This window comes from Schistocerca serialis, chromosome 7, assembly GCF_023864345.2.
Source record: "Schistocerca serialis cubense isolate TAMUIC-IGC-003099 chromosome 7, iqSchSeri2.2, whole genome shotgun sequence".
Lineage (NCBI taxonomy): Eukaryota > Metazoa > Arthropoda > Insecta > Orthoptera > Acrididae > Schistocerca > Schistocerca serialis.
Window position 1 is genome coordinate 69,062,573 of NC_064644.1, and position 26,407 is coordinate 69,088,979.

At 40.7% G+C, this 26,407-nt stretch overlaps 1 protein-coding gene across 1 annotated transcript in view; it reads right to left on the bottom strand.

Moving 5' to 3' along the window:
- Nucleotides 1-7,902: 7,902 nt before the first annotated feature.
- The window catches only part of LOC126412712 (uncharacterized), a 64,656-nt gene continuing 46,151 nt past the window's right edge, over nucleotides 7,903-26,407 (bottom strand). Inside the window, exons 2-6 of the mRNA XM_050082430.1 lie at nucleotides 14,133-14,243; nucleotides 11,950-12,086; nucleotides 9,752-9,816; nucleotides 9,460-9,543; nucleotides 7,903-8,074 (exon numbers count right to left, since the gene is read on the bottom strand). Of these exons, the coding sequence (XP_049938387.1) occupies nucleotides 7,950-8,074; nucleotides 9,460-9,543; nucleotides 9,752-9,816; nucleotides 11,950-12,086; nucleotides 14,133-14,240 (519 nt within the window). The 5' untranslated portion in view covers nucleotides 14,241-14,243 and the 3' untranslated portion in view covers nucleotides 7,903-7,949. The remainder of the gene's footprint in view (nucleotides 8,075-9,459; nucleotides 9,544-9,751; nucleotides 9,817-11,949; nucleotides 12,087-14,132; nucleotides 14,244-26,407) is intronic.

Consider the following 26,407-nt stretch of genomic DNA (forward strand, 5'->3'; position numbering starts at 1 on the left):
TTTAATTAATATCTCTGACAGACTGACTAAATCACACATGAACGCCACTGAAGCGCACTTGCATACTGCTGTTTAACTGATAAAAGATATGAATTAAAGCCTGATGTGCTCCTAGCTGTCACTGTCAATAACCAATACTTGAAATACAGCCTCCAAGTCTGCTATTGTTTCCTGTGTATAGCTCGTATTGAAACAAATTGCCTTCGCTAAAGCCATACATATCTATGCCTTACTTCTGCTCTAGCCTATGACGGGTTACTTAGTTACACACACAGCAACACTTTTATATAACAAATCCAAATAAAAAATCGCAGAAAAATGTATATAGTTATTTAGACAGGTAATTTACTTGTCGACTATGACTAAACGGTTGCGCATCAGTGTAACAAGAGTATACTTTATTGTGTAAAACTGACAATGTTTCAGTGGCGTGACTTGCTAAATTTATCTGTCGGTCTGTATCTAAAAGTGAAGATAAGAAAGAAACGACAGGAGGAAGTGTTTATTACAGATTACCACTTAAATTTATGGTTTCATATATGTCAAGTTCTGTTCCTGTTAGTATACTTAGATTAGAAATGATACAAATAAAAGGATCTTCACAAACTAGTTTAAACTGAAAATTAGCTTAAGTTAGAGAAAGCCTAAAATGATACACATTTAACACTTCCTGTCAAGTAATTGTCGTTTTACTACACGAGTTCCTTATGAATGGCTGTGAGAAAAATTCGTGTTTGAATGCAAATAGAATACGTTCTCATGTGTTATTATTGTTCTCAAATAACTGTCTCTAATTTCAATGCGTATTTTATTGTGTTCTCTAACTAATGGTCATAGCATAACGTGTATTCCCGATGTAAACATTTATCGTCTAGTTACAATTAATGGCCGAATGGCTGACTACAAAGAAGTATCTGGGTGATACCTCTTCGCATCTCGAGGAATGAAACAACAGCAGCAGGTGACAATCGGTGGAGCTGTACTGCGTGAGATGTTTTCACTGAAGCAAGAAACAAAAAAACAGCGACAAAGTATCTCGTAAATGATCATATTACTAAAACTGCTTTTAAATCTCGCAGTCAATCTTGCACCATTTTGCTGCAACAACAGCACAAAATATCCAGAATGTACTACGAGACAGTGTTTACTCGACAAAATGATTCACATATTATTTTTTTTTTTGACACATAACAATCGATGAGCGCTTGAAGATTTGTTTTCGGTGTGAGTATTGTCACTGTTAGTTTTTACGCGTGCTTTGCTTCTCACAGTAAATAATCTGACAATTATGAATCCGTTCATCTCCTTAAACACGAAAATCAACCAAGATTCACTTTCTGTCACTGCTTCTGAACTTAGGATGTAGTTCACAATCTCAGATTGTTGCTTAGTGAGAATGACATCGTTATCTCCTTAGCACACAGTCGTTGCTTTTGTATTATAATCCTTAATCTTGTGGTGACTACTACCTACGACACTCTTCTCTCCAATATCTTGTAAAACTTGACTTCCTGTTGTCTTCTGTGACGACCGTTTTACTTGAGTATTGGATCTTGTCATTCTTTCTTTGTCTGCTCTTCCTCGTTGACAATTTCAAAATGTTTATGTCTGTCTTGAGTCTTTCTCAAGGATGTGTAGGATTGGAAATACGTCTTGCGGTCAGCACCAGATCAAGACTGACAATTTCATATATTGACAAACAATCTGATAAAAACTGTAAACACACATGGCATGTACAACAGACAGAATGTCACTCAGCAGAAGATAATCTGACCATATATGTGCTGCGGATTTACTTAAAGTGTTAAAGGAGGAATAACGTAACAGGTAAGGATATTCACACATGCTATTTTGTTAAGTGCACGCTATTTTGATGGAACATAATAGAATAATTAAAAACGAAAAGAGAGAACAATATGTATCGTTGGTTTTAAACCGGTTGTTTGAGTAAAACTACAAAATTGTTTTCAACTCCAACCTATAGTATCAACAGTGATTGCATAAAGGTAGTTCCAGAAAATGTTACCTAGTATTATGTTGACAGTTAAAGGTTAAAGCCTAAGGAAGTCTTGGAGTCTAACAAGAAAACGTGTGTGAAGGGCTGCATGTAAAATCACCAGGAACGCATATCAGATATTATATTTGGCAATGGAAACGAGACTAAATAGAAATAAGGATATGTTTAAGCGATTTATGCGCGTAGAAAAAGTGTTCGGCAATGTGACATGGTGCAAAAAGTTTCAAACTGCCAAAAAGTAGATATACACACTTGGATAATATGAGTACAAGAACCAAAGAGGAGAATTGAGTATTAAAAACTGAGGGAGAGGTGCTCGGGCTAAAGAGGTGGAAGGATTCAATCTCTCTTCTTGGCTGTAAAATTTATAAATCGAAGACTGAATGATTCTGAGGTGGGACGAAGGTTTAGAAGGAAATGCTCTAAATGAGAATATTCGATAATGATACTGCCATCCTCTGTGAGAATCAGAAAGTATTGCTGTTCTCTTTGAATAGTGAGTAGATGATGACCATCTCAGGATTCAAGAGTTCTTTGCTAAATAAATGTTTGCACCTTTAGTTGTCCTCGTACAGCATTAATTCGTTTATCTACATTTTAGGAAAAAGTAGGATCAAACTTACGTTTCTAGTTTTAACCTTATTACCTTTTACTGTATGTCAAATTTAATTGCATAACTTAATACGTGAGCTGAAATTATGTGTTTTTCTTCTTTAATATTCTTGGGGTGGAGGTCATTAAGGGGTGGCACTAACCTTCAAAGGCCATCAAAACAGTCAAAGGATGGAAGGACGATCTGAACAAAATCGGTAATAATAAATCAGAAAGCTTCTACACTCGTAGTTACTGTAAGCATATGGCAGTAGTAATTACGCTGGGGAACAAACAGATCCTTTTTCATGGTGCCTGGAATCTGTGAGCTGATTCTAAGAATTTGGTGGAGCTGGTTCCGAAAATTTCATCCATTTTGTTATAGCAACTGCAGCTGATCGGTGACATTATACATCGCTCTCTGGACTATTTCGTTTAACCCCAGCATCTGTAAATTGTTATTTCCATAATATTAACTGACTTTATCCTAGATATAATCACGATGTTGTAGCACATTTACTACAAGTATTCTGACATTTATTTCAGTTTCTTATAGTCACTATCATACCTTCATAAAGAAGAAAAATGCATGAGTACTCTTGATGTGTTTTGAAACTTCCTGGCAGATTAAGAGCACTTGCCCGCGAAACACAGAGGTCCCGAGTTCGAGTCTCGGTCAGGCACACAGTTTTAATCTGCCAGGAAGTTTCATGTAAGCGCGCAGACTCCGCTGCAGAGTGAAAATCTCATTCTGATGTGTTATGTTTCATCTGTGAGGAATACCCATTCATTCAGCAAGGAAATGTCTATAAATTACTTTATAATAATGGGTTATTGTGAGTATTTCAATGTAAAACTAGGAGACCAAGATAAAGCTTGGGTACCTCACACTGTATGTAAAACGTGCATAGGACGACAGTGGGGACATGGGAAACGGAATTGTTTGATATTTGGGGTACCGATAATATGGCAAGAACAAATAAACCACAGTGTTGACTGTTACTTTTATTCAGTGAATTCGAAGGACATCAACTATAATAATCGTAGATATATCACGATCTATCCTTCGCAAGATGCCACTTCCCACATTCACAGGAGATAACTGTTCCTGTATGTAATAGTGTTCCAGAATCATCTGAGGAAGAGGACGAATCAGCTCTTCTGAGCAAAATGACAGTAATTTTGTATGATCCCCATAGTTGCAACCGCATTTAATCAGACGGAACTGAACGAACTCATTACAAGCCTAAGTCGTCCTAAAAAGTCATTGGACCTGTAAACTTCCTGGCTGGTAGAGAGGCACTATCTGTTACCGAGAACAAAAGTCATATTCTATCACAGAAAAGAAACAGATTTCCTGGCATTCTTCACAACTGGGTGCGGATTAGTTTCTTACACCGAAATTGAAAGAGTGTTAAAGAAAGTGCGTTTAAGATATTATACCCCAAATGAATGGCAGTTATTTATCGACAGTTCCAAACCCAGCCTAAAATGTGTTCTTTTGCGGAAGCGGAACAAATGCATTACAATCCCAAATGATCACTCAGTTGCTAAACGAGAATGTCAAGCTACGATAGCCATATTCGTGGAGAAAACTCATACCACAGTCACCTATGGGTTATCTGTGTCGATTACAAAATGGTGAATATTCTTCCTGGGTGTGTCGATTCCAAAATTTTGAATATTATTCATTCCTTACCTCATTCCTTTCCTTATTAGTCTACTTAATATTCAACGTTTCGCTGCGGCACTGCTAATCAAATAGTGGGTCAACAGATGTAAGTACATAATTCCCGACACTGATTATGAAGAAAACAGAAGGAGGTATGCCTGTTGACCCACAAATCCGCTAACTCACAAATGACCGTACCTTCAAAACTCAATGAATGATACTGAGGCAACAGCGTGTTCGTCATTCTGTGTAGTAATGAAAAATTTCGTAGGAAACTATAAGGCTACTATGAAGAACTAGTCTAAAATATGCTGACTACCTTTTGTGAGCTTTGTTGTAACATGAGCATAAAATAACACTACCGTAACAGGCCTTTGGCGCGATTCCCGATTGCCTTGATGATGTAAGCAAGTAATAGATGAGAATTTTCACAATGGAATAAACTGATGGAATAACAGTGTCGTTATACAAATAACTACAGACTGATGTTGCAGTATCCAACGTGAATGTCTATGATCAGTGCGTCGGAGGGAAATCACAGAAAAGAGGACTCATTGACCTAATGGAAGAAAATTAATGAACCAAATGCTCCATTTTTTCTGTTGAGGCCTCAGTCTTTTGAGTGATTTGATGCGGACCGCCACGAATTCCCATCCGTGCCAACCTTTTCATCAAGGAGTAGCAGTTGTAACCGACGTCCTCAATTATTTTCTGGATGTTTTCCAATCCCTGTTTTCCTCCACACCTTTTACTCTCTGTAGGTTCCTCTAGTAAAAAAGGAAGTTATTCCCTGAAATCTTAGCGACGACCTACCATCACGTCCCTTTTCCTTGTCAGTTTTTTCCATATATTGGTTTCCTCGCCGTTTCTTCGAAGAACGTCTTCATTCCTTACCTCATTCCTTTCCTTATTAGTCTACTTAATATTCAACGTTTCGCTGCGGCACTGCTAATCAAATACTTCGATTCTCATACGTTCCGTTTTTCCCATAATCCATGGTTCACTGGCATGTAATGCGGCGCTCCGAACGTACAGCCTGAAAATTTCTTCCTCAAATTAAGGTATATGTTTCATACTAGTAGACTTCTCTCACCCAGTAATGTCCTTCTGGTCACTGATACTCTGCATTTTACGTTCAGCTCAGTCCCTCTGTCATGGGGTATTTTTCTGCCTAGGTAGCAGAATTTCTTTACTTCAACTAACTCGTGATCACTAATCCTGTTGTTAAGTTTCCGGCTGTTCTGCTACTTTTTAGTACTTCCGTCTGTTTTCGATTTACTCTCCATCCATATGCTGTGCTCATTAGACTGTTCATTCCACTCAGCAAATCCTGTAATTCCTAGTGACTTTCACTGAGGATAGCTATGTCATCATAGAACATTATCATTGATAAACGTTGAATTTTAATTCAACTCTGGAACCTTTCTTCCATTATAGTTATTGATTCTTCGATGTATAGGTAGTAAGCTCGAAAGTCACTGTCTTAAACCTTTTTCAAACTGAGCACTTGGTCTAGCTCTTCCAGTCTCACTGATCATTCTTGGCTTTTGTGTATTTTCTCTATAGCTTAACACTCTTTTTCTCACAATTTCGAGTGTTTCACACTTTTTGACATCGTCGTACGCCTTTTACAAGTCGATATATCCTATGAACGTGACTTAATTTTTCCTTAGCCTTCCTTCCATCATCAACCTCAATATCAGAATTGCCTCCCTGGCGCCTTCACCTCTTCTAAAACGTAACTGATCGTCACCTAACACACCCTGAGTTTTATTTTCCATTCTTAGTTATAGTAATCACATTCGTTGTTCCTAATTTCTGTGATAACCTGTTATTAGTCCACTTCCACATTTCATCGATCATCAAAATACATTCAACGTATCTTTACGTAAGATGCTGCATATTGCTACAATGAAGCGAGAACGTTACACAAACTACCTTCTAGTAACGGTAAACAAAGGGAGCAAGGACCGGCGGCTCTCTGTAGCTGTAAAATACCACATATGCGCTGCTTGCTACAGTTTTTATTTAATTTCTGAAAAGTAATTTGGCTTCCACTTCTCCCCTTGTATTTTCTACGGTGTGAAGGTACAATTTATAATTTTTCTCAATCCAGCCGATCAATATTAGACTTCTTGTTGTTCTCGGAAAAGAGAATGTTTGCTCTCGTAGAAATTGGTTACTACGTAATGAAATTCACGTAAAAGCGCACCAGCTGAAAGCAAATCCTGTAGTGACTGAAAGCGACAATACGAAAACGAAGCGTACCCTGAAGTTCTATGCCAGACACTCTAAAAATTTTAGTACACAAATTTAATTTCCAGATCACAACAGCAAGAAGTAAGTGTCCTAACAGCTGAGATATTGGGAAAATTTTGAAAATATTATCCGCAAAAATTTCTTTGCCTATGCCATGGATCTGCAGACATTCAGGTTACTTTATAGTAGTAGAGGACGTGTAAAAAAAGTCAATAAAAGAAAATACGACGTTCATTTACTCCGAGCTGATCTAAAGGCCTTGTTATTGCAAGAAAACTACCTGTGAAATCACAGCCAGCTGAAATGTTATTTCACATAACACAATATTGCCAAGGGAATAGTAGCCAAGGACCTACATGATATTTAGGCGGGAAAATATTCATTTCACATTACGAAATGGATCTGATACAACAGAAGCCACGTAAAATCTGAAAATAACTGAATAACATGATTCTACTTCCTATTTTATTCCTCACCGGAACATAAATCGCATTCATATGGCTCTGAGAACTATGGGACTTAACATCTGAGGTCATTAGACCCCTAGAACGTAGAGATACTTAGACCTAACTAACCTAAGGACATCATACTCGTCCATGCCCCTAGGCAGATTCGAACCTGCGACCGTAGCGCATAAATAGCATTCAGTTTATTTTAAAATGTCGCAGATTACAGAAGGGAGACAGTACACAACGATGGCAAAACAATCTAGATGCGACATAACCTCCAAATTATAGTCAATTTTGCACACCATTGTAAACGTTTCAGTATTAAACGTGGTTTTCCCAGCATTCAAAAAGATTTACATATGTATATTTACTTTTGACTTCTTTTCTTAGTGATAGTCCTATTGAACTGGCAGGGGGTAATTTACTTTTATCAACAACCGAAAATATGGTTGGTATATTCTTCACGACATTTACAAGGCTAGATATGACACCATTCAAATTTGTAAGTAACAATACATATTGCCGTCTCTCCCTCACCTTAAGACGTCAGGTCTTACAGGTCTTACAGATCCCTTGTATACAGCTTACTGTAGTAATCACATAGCTACCAGAGATTTGTTTTGTCGTTTTAGGACACGATGACCACTCCTGGCAGAGGAGTTGTGCTGTGTAACCTGTCAAAAATTTGCAGCGTCTCCTAGGGCACACCACAGGTAACTTGGTTCTCCCCCCTGTTTTAGGGTATACTAAATTTATCTTAGAATGTCGAGGTCTGCAGATTATGACAAAACGTTTCTTAATCGACAATACATTCCTTTGGGGAACATGCGTTTTCAAAAATGGAGTATAAACGCTTAGATATTACATTACCATTAACTAACATACGCAACAGGAAATATAATTAAACACAATGATTGCTTATGTTGAAGTTCGTTTATTTGTGTTCAGAAATCGATATCGGTTAACAACTGACTTTCTGGAATTTGGATCTGTCGATTTCAGGGCGTGCGTCGACCTCAGCCCATATCTGGTTGATCAGATCGTCACTCGGATTCTCGGCAGTGGTGAAGATGAATGTCATCTCGTCTGAAAAAGTCGGAAAAATAATAAGTTATGGACATGTGTTTTGCCATCGAATATTAAGTACGAATTAAAGCTACGTAATGGGTACTAGGAGCAAAGGAAACGAAAGAATCTATCTGCTTCATCGTGTAGCTTACACACAGCATGATAACATTAGTTCTAACATGAAAACATTGTCATGATTCATCAGTGTATATTTACGTCTATAGTCCGCACTGGTTTTAGGTTTTCTGGTTTCCAGTTCGACTTTAGCTTTCCGAAGTTAATTTTTTTCACCCACCACCCTCTAAATTGTCTAAACTCTAAAGAGATGTTACAGAGTCAAATTTCCGCACTTTATGTTTATCCTGAAATGGGGTTTAATAGAAATGATGTCCATGTGTTCGCAATACACACCCACAGTGAATTGTCTTGTTGTAGAACGTCAAGAGGAGCATTATAATCTCATATTGACAGTGTAGCTAACTATTCATTCATCTTGAACAAATTTATCGTAGTACACCACTCATCGAAATTTCCATGCGAATCTAACGACAAGAGCACTGCAATCACATTGCCCCTTCACATAAAAAATGAGTGTGCGACTCGAAACTATGAATACGTTCAGGCTACATTCTTAAGCTCACATAATGACGATGACAGGAGAGAGAAAGTCGGTCTCATATGTTGGCCCACAGAGAGTCGTCCCTCGCGCATATCACTCGAGAATGGAACAGGAACAGGCAGACATGTTTGTGATAGCAAAAGAACCCTCCACCACGCGGTGAAAGGCGGATTACATAGTGTGGATGTTAGTGTAAGCAACCATTCATTTAATCTTCAATGTCTGGAGTCGTAAGATAATGTAACGATACTTAGTTCATCATACAAAATAACGTAGTCATTAATAGGGGACGCCTGCGTACGTGAGAGTAAAGTAATCTACTTTTTAATACAATTAATTTTATATTAGTCATACAGATTCATCGCTTGTAGTTTTGTGCATTAATCTGGACTGTTACGCTAGAAATATACGTGACAGCATCAAATATACTCTTTTCTTATGTAGGCTTCCGCTGGGTCCTAGAGTACCATCAGTGTTTTCCTTCATCATCTGCTTTTGTGCAGCATATAATTACCGCAAACAGCACTGCCAACTAGTTGTACACTTGGTCTGAGAAATTGACTAACTGACGGACAAAGTGCAGTGTGAAAACACCTATTTCTTTTTTAGTCCTTCGTTCCAAGAGTTGTGTACGTCTGTGAATAGTATTGAGTAGAGACAGATGTGAAACCCAGTTCCCTTTTGTAGTATTAATAATAATTCTGGTGATGTTGCAATCTTTTACCTGCATCATTGTTACAGTATGAAAATTTCTACAATTGTGACACATAAACGTACAACTTACCGCCAGTCACCATGCAGAAGTGTTCAATGAAGATGTCTGCGCTTCCATAGACGAGGTTACGCTCAGCGGTCAACAATTCTCCGTCTGGAACACACGTATAAAACTGGTAGGAAACTCATTTCTTAGGTTATGAAACTAAAGATAAAGAAGCCTAAAAATGTATCAGAAGCAGACGTAAGTAAGACATTGTTCTCCAAGATTCTCATCACTGTAGAGCAATAAAGAATGCATCTGACTACTGGGCTACAAAACGTATTACTGTTAGCAAGTTTGTTCCGGGACAGGTACTTACACTTGCCGTAGTAGGTACTGTGAAGTCTGTTTCCCTCGATAGTGACGTCGGCCGTGACAGCAGCTCTGAAACAATATGTTCAAACCAAGCTTTAGTTTTTCTGTAAATCATTGCGCTAAAGACATATGTATTACAGTAACATTAATGTAGATTTGTAGAAGTATTTTTTTTTACTGATGAACCATAGCCCATTTAAATGCTTTTTTACTCTACCCAAAGCAATTTAACTTTTTGCCACCTCAGCCGTGGACGCAATTCTCAAAGCGATTCATTACGGGTAAAACTGTCATCATGTAACAGCGATCGAACAATCATTTTATGTCTTTCTCTGTTTCATCTATTATTAGCTTTTTGTATTCCATATTATTCTTCCTAACAGAATTAGTCCTCAAGCGATTAATAAAGAAATATTCTTGACAATTAAAAGAAGTTTAATGTAGACTTTATATCATTGGCTGTGATGTCGTTCCGCTACAGGATATTTCTCACTCTCGCAGTTTCGCAGTTGCCAATATTCGCACTTGTCAATAATTTTCCATTGTCATAAACGCCGTAACATGATCAAATCACGAACCATATTCTGGAGGAGTAGCGGTGAAATTTTGGGAGCGACTAATATAAAGGGTGTTACAGAAAGGTACGGCCAAACTTTCAGGAAACATTCCACACACACAAAGAAAGAGAATATGTTATGTGGGCATGTGTCCGGAAACGCTTACTTTCCATGTTAGAGCTCATTTTATTACCTCTCTTCAAATCACATTAATCATGGAATGGAAACACACAGCAGCAGAACGTACCAGCGTGACTTCAAACACTTTGTTACAGGAAATGTTCAAAATATCCTCCGTTAGCGAGGATACATGCATCCACCCTCCGTTGCACGGAATCCCTGATGCGCTGATGCAACCCTGGAGGATGGCGTATTGTATCACAGCCGTCCACAATACGAGCACGAAGAGTCTCTACATTTGGTACCGGGGTTGCGTAGACAAGAGCTTTCAAATGCCCCCATAAATGAAAGTCAAGAGGGTTGAGGTCAGTAGAGCGTGGAGGCCATGGAACTGGTCCGCCTCAACCAATCCATCGGTCACCGAATCTGTTGTTGAGAAGCGTACGAACACTTCGACTGAAATGTGCAGGAGCTCCATCGTGCATGAACCACATGTGGTCTCGTACTTGTAAAGGCACATGTTCTAGCAGCACAGGTAGAATATCCCGTATGAAATCATGATAACGTGCTCCATTGAGTATAGGTGGACGAAACTAAAATGAGCTCTAACATGGAAACTAAGCCTTTCCGGACACATGTCCACATAACATATTTTCTTTATTTGTGTATGAGGAATGTATCCTGGAAGTTTGGCCGTACCTTTTTGTAACACCCTGTATACGTTTATTGAGATATTTTTCAAAACCATTGTAGGCTTTACTCCACACTGCCTCGAAGGACATCATTGTCGACTGTACGTTTAATTCAGAAGATCCTTCTTCAGCAACAAAAACCGGTAATTACTATTAGCAGCTCGTTTTTTAGGAAAGATATGGCGGCCACGAACCGAAGCAGTGATGGCCCCATTGATTTACATAGCATGGACTTATTGTGAGTGTTGATGCCCTGCCTTACTCAGACATTTGCCGTTAACGATTTATAGAGAGAGCTGTTGTGCCACTCACAGCTCCAAGTTGCCAATTTTCGTGACAAAAAGTCACGACCACATGAGAAAGTAGCAGTAAATGACACAGGAAGTCCTATTACCGACTCGGGATCGAAAGACAGACCTGTGCCCGGTATGAATTTTCAGTCTGCATTGTAGTTTCCACTGAAGGAATAAATGAAGGGCCAGAAAGATACTCAGTGGCTGAACCCCTCTCTTTGAAGTGCAAACACTTTAGAGAATGTGCCACCAGTTACGGTTCATGACTTGTCTGAAAACTGTAATGGCAGAAGCAAAGCTTTGATTTTGTTCGTGAGTCGTGATTCGAAAAGCTCTGTTCAGTATTTGAATGCAAAACGCAAAAGATTCCTGCTTCGAGATCCGATATGTGACACTGGTTTATTCTCTGAACTTCCAGTCTGCTGTTTCCCAGCCGAACCAAGTGTGAGGCAGAATCACCCATTAACTCAGTCAATAATAGGAGACACTTACTACCGTAAAAACGGACGTCGTGTACAGATCAAGTATGGAAGTACTCACGGTGGGTCCTGGCTGAAGGCACCGCTGAGCGTCATCTGGTTAGCAGCCTCGCCAGGGTCCTGTGTGAGAATGAGGCAGCCCAGGGGGTCCAGGTCCGTTGAGGGGTAGCGGTACTGCTGGTACCACTTCTTGTGGGCCTGCGGACCACACACAACACGTCTGCACTTGTCACTCAGTCTCGCTTGTGTTATAAACGGCCGGCCGAAGTGGCCGTGCGGTTAAAGGCGCTGCAGTCTGGAACCGCAAGACCGCTACGGTCGCAGGTTCGAATCCTGCCTCGGGCATGGACGTTTGTGATGTCCTTAGGTTAGTTAGGTTTAACTAGTTCTAAGTTCTAGGGGACTAATGACTTCAGTAGTTGAGTCCCATAGAGCTCAGAGCCATTTGAACCATTTGTTATAAACGACGTAGAACAGATTCATGAAATTTATTCGTATTGTCTTTAAAGAAATTGCCAGCCAATAGCAGAAACATTTTTATGAGAGGAGCATTGAAGTTATAGTTAAGAATTATCTTCTGCAGATGCGAATTTATTTTAATTTCCGCTTCTCCTTCACTAAGAGAAAATCTACGATAAAGTAGGACTGATAAAATAATGGCGACTGTTGACTGGGAACAATGAACCTCCCGATTTGTTGAATGCCATTACATCATGGTCAGTAAACAATAAATTATTATAAATGAAGAGTTGTTGACTGAAAATCAGGGAGTAAAACAGGTGTACGGTCTCTCACCAATTCTTTTTGATAAATGTTTGTATCTACAGAGTTTTAGAAGAATGGAATCCGAAAAGCCCCAAGAAGATGGACGTGGAAAGGAACAGACGTATTAATTGTATTTTATTTGCGGATGACCAGGTTCCCCAAGCAGAGAGTGAAAGCACTTTACAAGAAAACGAGTTTAATTTGAATAACGATTTGTAGACTTAAAGAATGGTCATATTTGTAAATATAACAAAAGCAATGTCACTGGAAATGAAACACGTAAGAAGCGCAAAACAGCGCAGAACACTGAGATAACAGAACAATGAAATTTTTTAAAATGTATCAGGTAAGACATATCATAAATAAAACTAATTCAGATATGGTTCAAAATATAACGTTATAAATGTTTGTTTAGAGAGCTATCTTGTTAGAAATACAGGGAAAGAGATAACACTTAGCCTACACAACGTAATGGCTAAGCTTTCTCTTGTGTATTTTAGTGATAATTGCATAATAAGGAAAGAAGGTGACAAACAGTTATAGCAGCTTATATACAGATGGGGATTCCGTGGTCACTGCATGGATTAACGTTAAGAGACAGAATGAGAAGTGAAGACATAAGACAGCTTCTAGATGGGAAAAGAACAGGCACTACCAACAAAATTGGTGTGACCACATGAAAATGTTGCGACGTAAACAGTACAATGTAATAACTGGAAAACCGGATATAGGACAGACAACGACGGGATGAAGACAATTTAGTAAAATTCGTTTTGTTTTGGAGCGCGATAAACGTATCCCATAGACTGGAAGAAGATGAAGAACATCATGCGATCCTGCTGCTGAATGTTGAGACATTTATATGTGGATGGTGTACTTTGAAGACATAAAAGATCTCCACCTTAAGGTGAAGGGCTGTCGATGAGGGGGACAATGAGTATGGTGTTACTCTGCATCTCGCTAAAGAGACTGCCTACGTCTGTCCTCTTTTGAACTACTGCCACGCGGTCTGCGATCCTTACCAATGGAATGAACGGAATACAACTAGAGAGATAAAACGAGAACAGCATGTTTTGTATTATAGCGAAATAGAGGGGAAAGTGTCACTGACATGATGCAGGATTTGGTGTGGGCAGCAGTAAGACAAAGGTGCGTTTCGCTGCGGGGGAGCCTTCTCGCAGAATGTCAATGACCAGCTTTACCCTCTAAATGCCAAAATATTTTGCTGACGCCGACCTACATAGGGAAAACCGATCATCGTAATAAAATAAGGGAAATCAGAGCTCGCACGGAAAGATGTAGGCGTATGTCTTTTTCTGCGTGCTCTTCGAAAATGTAATAATACAGAATTATTGTGAACGTGGTACGATGAACCCTGTGGCCGACACTTGAGAGTATTTTTCAGAATTTCGATGTATATGTAGATGTCGATGCAGATGTTGATGACCAGAAGCAGACTGCCAGGTGACGGAGACTCACCGTGGTGACGCTGAAGGTCTCTGTGGAGGCGTCGGGCAGCGTGCAGGAGTCGGCCAGGACTGCCCCAGCCAACAATAGCGGAACCAGCAGCACCAGGGAAGAAGTCATCGTCTGTAGCAGATGAGGCAGCGACATGTGACAAATACGAACAGTATTCCTGGGAAGTGAGTCGGTGAATGCGCTCTAAGAGGTTCAATTCGCCATAACTTCTACCTCAGCGCTGTCAGTTACGTAAGGAACTGGCGCTAGTAACGTCGATATGCAGTCGTGAAACTGGACGTGAAAGCAAACAGCTATGCCCACAAAACTGGGTACATAGCTACAATAGCAAAACTATCACAAATCTGCTGTGATAATCCTAGACCCAGTTACATAGCTAGAGTGTCTACCGCATACTTTTGCGTTTCAGTCCTGCAATGAGAAAATACAGTCGCAGTTACAGCCTAAATTGCCGATTCAACATCAGAAATACATTCTCCCCTCTTAATGTTATGTTAGATCAAAGTACTGAAAAAGTTTGATACAATACTGTTTTATCAGAATGTTTGAGAACAGTATAAATTCTGATGGTTGAACTAGTCTCAAAGCCATTTATATTGTTCCCAGTGCCACTTGATAGCGGTCCAGTAGGCAGCGATTGTGAATAAACTTAACGACGCGCCAGGGAAAACATATTTTCGTTTCTAAAGCATTGTTTTCCAATGATTTTCGACCCGGAGGTAAGCGGTTTGAATCCTAGTGGTGATCCAAAAAAATTTGCAACAGCATAGGCGTGCCCAAGATTGGGAAGGGGGAGGGGGGGCGGCACAATTAGGGAGTGTACAAAGTAACTGATCACCAGACTTCGCGGAAGCGCTCTGGCTAAGAATTTCTAACCTCTTCACAGCCTCTCATATGTTATGGACATATGACGCTGACTATGATGATTGGTTAGTCGCATGGGGTGGTTAATCTCGACGACGCCTTCGGTGATAATCGACAGGAATAGACTCTCTGCTGGCACCGGGTTACACCCTCTCCATTCCCTGTCTTTCCGTCATCAACAAACGCGATTTAAAACGCTACAAGCACCATTCATGTTCACATACACTTCAGACACACACACACATTATGAAGTAATGCCGCAATAGCCCGCGATGTATGAATTTCTTTCTAATGAGGCGCCTGGACATCCTCGTAGGCGTCTCCCAGTCCTTAATGCCACACGAGTTTACTATAGTTAAAAGATAGTAACTGTATGTTTGAGACAAATCATCAGTTTCATCTCATACTCAAGCTTCTTGATTCTGTAACTTCGATATTCAGCTTCTCCAAGACAGCGAAAAACTATCTGTTTTGGCCAATGTTTAGTGAGAAAAATAGCAGTCTCTTAATGAGAGCTGGAACATAGATTACGGAATAACGGAGGACCTACAAAGCTAAAATGTAATACGAGATAGGTGCTTAGACGATATATGAGAATGAGAGGAAGCAACTTACTGCTAACGATTGCTCTTTCGACGGATAAACTCAGAAAACCTCAACGCCTTTTTATACTAAACGCTCCGGACCTCTTCGCCTAGGGCCAGTAAACTACCAGCTGAATATACTGAAGAAGATGCGCCAGATGAGGCTCTGACGTAAGTAATTTTATATTTGTTTATCTGTGTGCCTGTTTCACGACACAATAAGATATTCAGACTATGTCAGCTGTGGCCTCCACTGCCTAATATTTACCCTTCTCACGTGAGTCACAACTGTCAATAAGCTATGTTACTACCATTCGTTTTGCTACCAACGAAATTTTACGTTATTATCAACTTCTTACTTCGCACCCATAAAATCTCAGTGCAATACAAACATATTTACACGGTTCTATAGAGCTGCCCCAGTATGCCAGAAATGTAATAATACGCAAACCGATTGCATACTCACGTGTCCTGTCGAGTTACAGCGTAGGTTTGCCAGTCAGGGATGTGTAACGTTTCACATCGTAGCTCTCTGTCAAACTCTGCAGTAGTGTTTCATAAAGGCGACTGCTTTCCGGTTATGTTTCTTCACACTCCGTTGTAACGTCGGCCGTCAATGTTATTTTATGGTCAAATAACGGGAGAAGAAAGAGTTACATTGGTAGCACTTTAAATTCTTTGATGCCAATTTTGTTTCAATACTTACACTCTGTTATTTAGTAACACAACTATGCACATACATTGCAAATTTTTGTAGTAGTCTTTAACCTGTACGTATTTGCCACATCTCTAGTATCAGGGTTCCTGCACCTAAAAAGCTCTAATCATTATCTTGTTACGTTCGTTGCAAATTTATAGTCTGTCCTAAGATCAAAGGGAGACCATGGCGCACCATCGCGTCTAAAATATTTCTAGGTATCAAAAGAGGTGTCCAAACTAATCCTAAGGCTTTACGTGTTATCGTAATCTTCAGTTCGAAGACTGGTTTGATTTAGCACCTCATACTACCCTACGCTGTCAAAGCCCTTTCATAACTGAATTACTACCGCCACCTGCACACTTTTGAATCTGCTTACTGTATCTACCTGTTGGTCATTTTCTATGATTTCTTGCCCTCCTCCCGCCACACCCCCACCCAAACTGTAAGTTGGTGATCCCTTGATGTCTCAGAATGTGCACTATCAAACGATCCCTTCTTTTAGTCAAGATGTTGCCCAAATTTCTTGTCTTTCCAATTTATAAGTACCTCCACATCAGTTACGCGATCAGCCCATTTAATCTTAGAATATCAGAGGCTATATTGAATTTTTTATTGAAGAAAAGAGGAAAAATTTAAATGAAGCTAATGAAACTGACGACAGGGAAAACAAAAATCTAAAAAATGAGACTGACAGTAAGTGCAAAGCGGTCAAGCAGGAGAAGACATGTATAAGGGTTTAGAAGAAGGGGAAAGGTAGTTACCCCCTACAGGAAAATTGAAAATGATTTCTTACATATGACATTTCAAAACCCTCGGTTCTTCTCTTCTATAAACTGTTTGTCGCCGATGGTCCACTTCCGTACCTGGTTACACTCCAGACCAGATAAGACTTCCTGACTTACTTAATTACTTACTTTAAGCGATCAGGCAAAGCAGACCACGCGCTGATACAAGGTTGCTCCTCCACTGGGTTCTGTTTTGTGCCTCCTTGCGCCAATCATTCTGTGTTCAAATCTGCAGCAAGTCCTCATGGATTCCATCCCTCTAATTCTTCTTCGGTTTTCCTAGTGGGCATCTTCCACGTGGAGTATGATCCACAGTTTTCAACGGCCATCGGCAGTTATCCATCCGACTAACATATACCGCCCATGCATGGCGCTTGGTTCTCATCAGTCCATCAGTCCTACGATTTTTGGGATTCCAAACACTGAAACCAATATTCAGTATTAACAAACTTCTCTTCTTCAGAAATGCTTTCCTTGCCATGTCCAGTCTACATTTTAAATCCATTTTACTTCAACCATCATCTGTTACTTTGTTACTCAAATAGCTTTCCTTGCCATTACCAGTCAGCATTTTGTGTCCTCCCTACATCGGCAATCATCTGTTATTTTCTGCCTAAACAACAAAACTCATCTACTACTTTTCTTGCCTAGTTTTCTGATTTAATCCCATTGGTATTATTTGATTTCATTCGACAACATTCCATTATCATTGTTCTGTTGACGTTCATCTCATATCTTCCTTTCAAGACACTGTCCATTATGTTCACTTCTGTTCCTAAACCTTTGTATCTCTGGTGAAATGACAATGTCATCGGCAAACCTCACTGTTTTTATTTCTTTTCCATCACCTTTAATACCTACTCCGAACATTTCTATGATTTCCTTAACTGTTTGCTCAGTGTACAGATCGAAGAAGAACGTTGGGGATAAGCTACAGCCGTGTCTCACTTCCTTTTCATCACTAGATCCCCTACATGCCTTCGACTCTTAAAACTGCTGTCTGGTTTCTGTACAAGTTCTGTATAGCCTTTCACTCACTTTATTTTATCCCTGTACCTTCCGAATATGAAAGAGAATAGTCCAGTCAACACTGTCTAAGGCTTTTGTCTAAGGCTTTCTTTAAGTCAACAAATGCTCTTAAGGTAGGCTTGCCTTTCCTTAACCTATCTTCTAAGAGAAGTCGAAGGGTGAGTATTGATTAGTGTGTTCCTACATTTCTCTGGTATCGAAACTGATCTTCCCCGAAGTTAGCTTCTACCAGGTTTTCCATTCGCCAATAAATAATCGTGTTTGATTTTGAACCATGACTTATTAAACTATTTCGGTAAAATTTACATCTATCAGTACCTAGTATCTATGGATTTGGAATTATTACTTTATTCTTGAACTTGGGGATATTTCGCCTGTCTCACATGTCTTGCACACCTAATGGAATGGTTTAGAAATGGCTGGTTCTGCCAAGGCCGTCAGTAGTTTTAACGGAATATCATCTAATCCAAGCGTCTTGTTTCGGGTTAGGCCTTTCAGTGATATGTCAAATTCTTCCCGCAGTGTCATATACACCATCTCATCTTCATCTACGTCCTCCTCCCTTTCTATAATATTCTTCGTCTTCCTTGTATAGACCTTTATACACTCCTCCCACCTTGAGCCCTTCACACTTTGCTTAGTACTGGTTTTTCATCTGAAATCTTGATGTTTATACAGCTGCTTCTGTTTTCTCCAAAGAACATTTTAATTTTCCTGTAGGCGATAACTATCTTTCGCGTTCTTCTGAATTCTTATATTTGTCCTCTGGGCACTCCCGCTTGGAGGTTTTGCACTTGCTATCGATCTAGTGTTTAGACGTTTGGATTCTCTTTCGGCGGTTGCATTTGCTGGGTTTTTATAATTTGTGATTCATCAGTTAAATTAAATACCACCTGTGACATTCAAGTATTTCCTCTAGGCCTTTTCTTTTTACCTATTTAATCGTCTGATGCCATCACTGTTTCATGTCACCAAGCTACTCGTTGGTCTTCTACTGTTTTTCTTTTCCCTATTGTAGTGTTGTTGCCAAATTATCTCTCCGAAACTCTCTAAAAACTTTCGTCTTTTCAGTTTATCCAGGTTCCGTCTCCTTAATTTCTTATCTTTTGGCAATTTCTTCAGGTTTGTTACATAGTTCATGACGAATATGTTGTGGTCAGAGTCCGTATCTGTTCCTGAAGTTTCAAAACTGTAATTTATATATCAACGGGCCATGTTCAACTTTGAAAGGTGCCTTATTCACAATTTTCATTTCTTTGCAGTATATTTTGTCCTATTTAGGAATCGCGATTCTTGCATTTTCTATTATCTTTGCGAGCTTGCTCTAACCAGGCTGGATTTACCGATACAAAGTCTTTAGTAATCTCTTTGTTTTATCACTGTGACAGACTTATGTCTCTGGCGAGTGGGTTTGCTCTGGACGGATGGTATTTATTTTCAGATGTGTGACGTGTGATCCTTTCTGTTTGAAACTAGTTCGTCATTACACTGTTTGATTATAGTTGGGACTCGGAATGGTAGAGTCGAAGACGCAGTCTTTGCTACTTTCAGTGGTTGAGAAACAATCTGCCTTTGTCTGACCGAGATCCACGCTGTTGAATAGACTTCGCAATACGTAAGGAATCAGGTGATACCAACAGAATTTATGTACTGTGAAGAAAGGTAAATTTACGTGGCGACGTTTGTCTGTCAGTGAAGGATTAACTCCTACTGCGATCTAGGTTCTGTATCAGTTGTACATTAGTGATTTGGGTCACTCCTGGAGGCGTGCGTGGATATCCGATGCGGTTAACGTAAACTCTCGCCACTAGATAAATCCTGGTTGGAGCCCGGTCCGGCGAAGATTCTCATTTGTTCTGTAACATTCTACTGCTGATGCAGAACTATAGCCGCAATTCGATGTTGCATCACATATCGGTTTCACTTTAAGACATAAAATATTAGTACCATGAAGGATTTATCCAAATATGACGGAAATCGGTAGATGTGATTTAGATGTACAGACACAAGAAATCGTTACAGTTTCACAAATATTGGATGATTTATTTAAAAGAAAGTGTTTCACAAATTGAGCAAGTCAGTAACGTGTTGGTAACACTACCGCCAATATTGATAATAATTTGTACTGATTAATTCTGCACTATGTTTTGTCTTTGGTCTACTTTAAAGAAGTGGAAAGGTAGTGTGTCATGTTTACTCTTTGTAAGTTAAGTTCCTTGTATTATTTGGAGGGAAGTGGTATTTAATTACGTATATTTGTGTTGACTTCTTAATATGTTTAAATAATGAGATGTTTTAAAATATTTTTGCTGGCAACTATGTAATAACTGGTACATACAAAGGGACTTTGTATTGTATTAAGAGAAACCCAGAGTAGTTGCCCGCTGCATCGGTAGTGAGTTGGCGCGCTAGGGAAACGTGGATGTGGCGCTCAGTCTGGGTGGCAAGTGAGAGAGCACAGTAGTCAGTGGACAGCAAGTAACTGACTAGTAAACAGTGCAGATTCCGAGTGAGCTTTACAAGTGGAATGGAATGGCCTCGGATTTAATATGTGGCTGTAAAATGGTGCTCTCGATTTGGGAAATGCTCTAAAAATGATATTAACAATGCCAAGAAGAGCTAAGTAGAGCTAATTATTGCCAATGGAAAGATCACCTAGCCGCCACACGCTCGCCACCTCGATTGTGCAACCACTTCGTCATACATTTGAAAGGTCAGAATTGTATTGCTGTATGAACCAGTAACGTAGTGTTTGGTTCTCTGAAAATATAGTCCTAACATTCATAATGTGTTTGAACAATGTGACCATCTAATGCACTTATCCAAGTAGGATCCTTTCCTTTAAGTGAAGAAATAAAACGCATTTACAGATTTACAGTGCATTTTATTGATGCGCGGCTAAGCTATGCCAGTACTTCTAATGTGCAGGGTAAAATTTACTTGTTTGTCATAAATACCAAACAGACTATTTATGTTTGAGTATTCTGAAACTTCTAGAAAATGAACTTGAATATCATTTTTGGAAAGTGTATTGAAAAACAAAAGAGTTCTACTGTTTGTTGCTTTAAAGTTGTTTCCAAAAACGACTAGCTTCCCAAGTGGTATCATAAAACACTTTATCTTGAGGTTGTTTGAAGTAAAAGTTTACTGGAGATTATCTCTGGTTTTGCAGAGGTTCTGTCTGGGTAAAGAGTGATAAAATAGTACAAAATTAATGGTCTCAAATGAAAGAGTAATCCAATTCTACCTTAAGGATACATAAATTCGAAAGTGTGTATTGTTTTGTTGTTACAATGAAAAGTATAGTTTGTGGGAACACTTTTCTTTTCCATTATAATAAAACGGATAAATCAGATAAGTAGGTTTCTGGCTAATGAATCTTGAAGTGATTACTGAGAAGCAAAGGAAGAAGGTTTGTATGCTGTGTCTCCTTATTGCTTTTGTATAGTAAATGGGTATATTAATTGTACTTCACTATTATCATGTGCTATCTGCTCTTGTGTGGAGTGTGAAGAGCAAGTTTAGACTACGTTAATTAAAGGCAAATGTAATGATTAAATTAATCTTGTGACTGCTTAACTGCTAAAGTGACAACTGCTGCTAACCAATGTGTAATTTGTCCATTTGGGTGAGATCATTGCACTTCACAGAACAGTATTTAATGGAAGTTCATTTTGAATTAGTAAAAACAGGTTCTTTATAAATAATGTATCTACATTATAATGCCTAAATAGGCTGCAACCGTATAACTATTTCAATTAACAGTAATCAGTTGATGTTACTACTAGCAAAATTATTTCTTTCTGTTAACTACCTACAACTATTCTTACGAGATTAAGGTTCGATACAAATTTTCCGTTAGGTAAACTCTGTCAGTTTTCCAAACCTGTCTCACTGCATACCAAATTGTATCTCATTGGTCCGACTGATGATATATAGATATTGTTGAACAGTTCTGCCCATAAAGCTCTAAACCTTCTCAATTACGAAGAGATCAGGTGACCTTGGTGTCCAAAGCAGTGTTTGGAAAGCACGAAGATAAGCAGTACAAACAATCGAGGTGTAAGGGCGGGAAATATCTTGCTGAAATGTAAGTCTAGGGTGGCTTGTCATATAGAGCCAAAAACTGGGACGCAGAACATCGTCAACGAACCGCCCTCCTGCAAGAGTGATGCGGATGACAAGCAGAAGGGCCCCACTATAAAAATAATGGCACTCCAGTCCAGCACTTTTGGTTGTCGGGACGTATGCTGGAGACAACCAGGTTGCTATCCTACCGCCTTCTTCTACCTCCTCAGGCGCGTTCCGGCCAGGAATCCCGTTGACTGCAGTAGAATTGTCTTCATTGATGAGTCCAGCTTCGAACTGAGAACCGCTGACTAGTGAGTCATGTCGTGGGCATTAGAACTATACATTCTAAGTATCTTAATAGTATCAAAGTTTATTTGTCAGTAACCTGAGAGAAGACTATCCTTCTTCGTACATATGCACAACTTTCAAACCGTTCATTTTCATTTGCTGCTTCCTTCTGAATACAATTTGTACGGCTTGCATATCAGATCAAAGTGAGGTGACTAATATCACAGGATACAGATATGCGACAATATCGCTTGTTCAAGGTATGACATATCAGTGCACTGGCGGATCTGTCACTTGTAATTAGGTGATTCATGTGACTAGGTTTCCGAGGTGATAGTGGCCGCACAACGGGGACTGACGGGTTTCGAACGCGGACTCCTAGTTCGGGATAGACGCATGGGGTATTGTATTTCGGAAATCGTTAGGTAATTCAATATTCCAAGATGCACAGTGTCCAGAGTGTGAAGAGAATACCAAATTTCAGGCATTACTCCTCGCCACGGACATGGCAGTAGCCGACGACTTAGACCTGCAGCGTTTACATAGAATCGTCAGTGTTAACAGATAAGCAACTCTGCGCGGTGTACTTCTAAAATATTTAATAATTTTCGCATGTAGAGCCGGATCTCGTCGACATTCTGCCACGATATTTTGGGCCAGATACGTCCGGCCATCTTCAGGTGAATGAAAACTACTGAAGGGCCCAGGTGCATTCATGGTATTTACGCCGAATCTCACGTATGCGAAATGAGTTGGTGTCTTTCGGCGCAAGCATTGGGTGGTGACACTCGCGAGACAGCCAAGCTGTCTCTGCTACCCTCGATGGTGGAAGTGAGATAATCTAATCATTGAGTATCGAATTACCCTGTCGATTCCGCTGAGACTACATAATGTTAATTGTAGACTTCATTTTTTTCCAGTTGAAAGCAGTTGTAACAATTTATAAAATAATTGGTAAGATGTATTTTTATCGATTCTTCGATTTTTACCTCCCAAAAACTGTAAACTGCAGCCAAAATTTTTGTTGTGTTGTATTTCGTTGAGTGTCCCATGAAAACGCAGTGTTCTGCTACTGCTGCGTCAGTCGATTGCCGCAGAGGGGCGTATCATCCATGCGCTATACAATGCTCCAAGACAGTTCGTGGCTTCGGGCCTGCATATGCAGCACCACACTCACAGGGAATTTTGTAAGTTCCCACTTTTTTCAGCTGTAAGTCACCTTTAGCGGATCGAACCAGAGCCAAACTCTTCCCGGGGGGACGGAAGATAACCTGTATTTTGTTTTTCCTAAGCTATATGCCTATTTTAGAAAACGCATTCCCGACATATGGAAGGAACGTTGGTAACGCCGGAAATGCATATCCTCCTATTCCCATCTATTGTACTATAAATTTTTTCCTCATTTTGTTACCTGAATATATGACATTTCTGTGCCTTTATATATTGTAATTGTTTTACTGTTTATATATATATATATATATATATATATATATATATATATATATATTTATGCATTTATGTTGGTTTGTTTTGTGAATATTATTTGTACTTATACGCTGGGTCTGGCCTAGGGAAAACTATGCTTTCGAACGAATACATCGATAGGTCGTGTGGAGAACCAAAGTGTTTAGGATCTTTGGTAGTGTTAACCCTGTCGCGTGGAGCGCGGGCAGAGGGAGAGTCTGGCTGGGGTGGTGCAGTGGAGCAGGTGTGTTGTGCGATGCTCCCGCGAGTTGCCGCGCTTTCGGGGTTGGGCAGCATGTAATTGCGCTCGACTTGCTATGATAGTTTCTGACACGGTGTCGCGGCCGGGAAGCATTAGCTGGCGCACATCAAGAGCCCGTTTCGCCTGGTGACCGTGTCGAGAAGAAGGCGCGCCAACATCCAGCTTCTGCAACAGCGACGGCCGACAATGAGTGACTGTCGCCACCTCCTCGTCCGACGGCTTCAAACCTTCAATCAACCAACAAGGAAGACTGGAAGCACGTAAAGTTTTAGAACTGTATGGCAGACCTCATCTTTTCAAACTGTTCCATTTTTATAACTAAATTACAGCAACGTAGCATGAACCTTTGTTGCTCATTGTCCCAATAGCAATACCAAGCAGGGTCCCTTCCTTTTCCGGAATGAACCCGAGTGTCGTTGAAATTCAAACGCCAGCATCATTCGATTTCACTGCTTTAATTTCAAAGTTCAGTTAAGGTATTCATAGCTGGCTACAATATTTAGATTACGCAAGCACAAATTAAGAGTGCGAGTTTTGTTAACGTATTTTAGCGTACCTGTGACTGCAGCTCAGCTTGGTACGTACTAAATTTTACTACTGTTAATTGTTCAGAATCATTTAATTCAAGTTCAAAGTTAAATCTCTTATTTCTAAATTGCGTAGATTCAAGTAGCTTTTGTGTTGTGACTTGGAAAGACAGCCAAGTCACTATGAGAGGAAGCCGAAAGGCACGCACTTAAGCTCACGCAGGCTGGCGCGAGGTCTGGAATAGTTAAGGGAATTAATAGTAGTACGTAGTTGATGTAATACTTAACTTTAATCCATAATTGGAGAACATCGCACTTGACGGTACATGTTTTATAATTTCAATATTAACTGGTAATGGCGCCTTGCTAGGTCGTAGCAAATGACGTAGCTGAAGGCTATGCTAAGTATCGTCTCGGCAATTGAGAGCGTATTTGTCAGTGTAGCTTCGCTAGCAAAGTCGGCTGTACAACTGGGGAGAGTGCCAGGACGTCTCTCTAGACCTGCCGTGTGGTGGCGCTCGGTCTGCAATCACTGACAGTGGCGACACGCGGGTCCGACGTAAACTAACGGACCGCGGCCGATTTAAAGGCTACCACCTAGCAAGTGTGGTGTCTGGCTGTGACACCACATTCCTCCCCCGCAAATCGGCGTACGGTTGTGTTATAAGGCTTCCGCCCGCCGTGGGGAGGACCCCATGTCGACGTATGCGACTAGGTGGGGAGCCGAACAACAGCCGAGGCTGTGCCACCCGCACCCGGCCATTCGGTCCGAGGGGAGCTAGGAAACGCCTGAAAACCCAGTCCAGGGTGCACGCCAACATGCGGTGGATGCGCTCCTAAAGAGACGGGCCGAAGATTCGACCCCCATTGCGTCGGGGCACCCGACGGGCGAAGACGACATCCGGTCCGGAGCGGGCAAGAGTTCAATGTCGGAGGACAGCTGGTCACGAGAAGCGATCGGCGGCGCGTGACTCAGGGAGGCGCTTGGCGGCTGCATCGAAGCGTCCACTGAGGGCGTCGCCGGCGGGAGAACAGGTGGCGGCGGCGGCGGCGCGTCGCCATGGGGCAAAATGGAAGGCATCATCGGTAACACCTGGGGATGAGGCGAGCCAGTAGATGGGTCCCCAGGGCGCTGACCGGACGGCACCGTCGCTGAAAACAGACGGGGAGCGGCAGAACCCAGGCGACGACAGAGACGCAGCTGATTGAGATGCCGACACACCTCACTAGAGGCCCCCAAAACCAAATACATAGCGCGGCCGAGGCAGCGAGGAATGCGCCCTGCGAGCCAACGCCGTGAACCTCGATAGTTCCGATAGTATACAACGTCGCCTGGAGCAAAAACAGGTGGCTGCCGCTGCACAGGAACCTGATGCGGCGGATGTAACAAAGACATCAAGGTGCGATGAGGACGACTCAGCCGGCGAGCGACCATCTCGAGGCTGAGAGCGATACGAGGACAAAAAGAGCAATGACGCGTCTTCCCGAGAATGCGACTCTTTCAACTTCAACATCTGTGACTTGAAAGATCTGACCAAACGTTCAGCGGCACCGTTTGACTCAGGCGAAAACGGCGCGGATGGCAGATGTTGAATACCATTGGCCTTGCAGAATGACTGAAATTCTGCGGACATGAATTGTGGGCCATTGTCGGAAACAATAGTCTGTGAAAGACCTTCAATACAAAAGATAGCAGGTAAC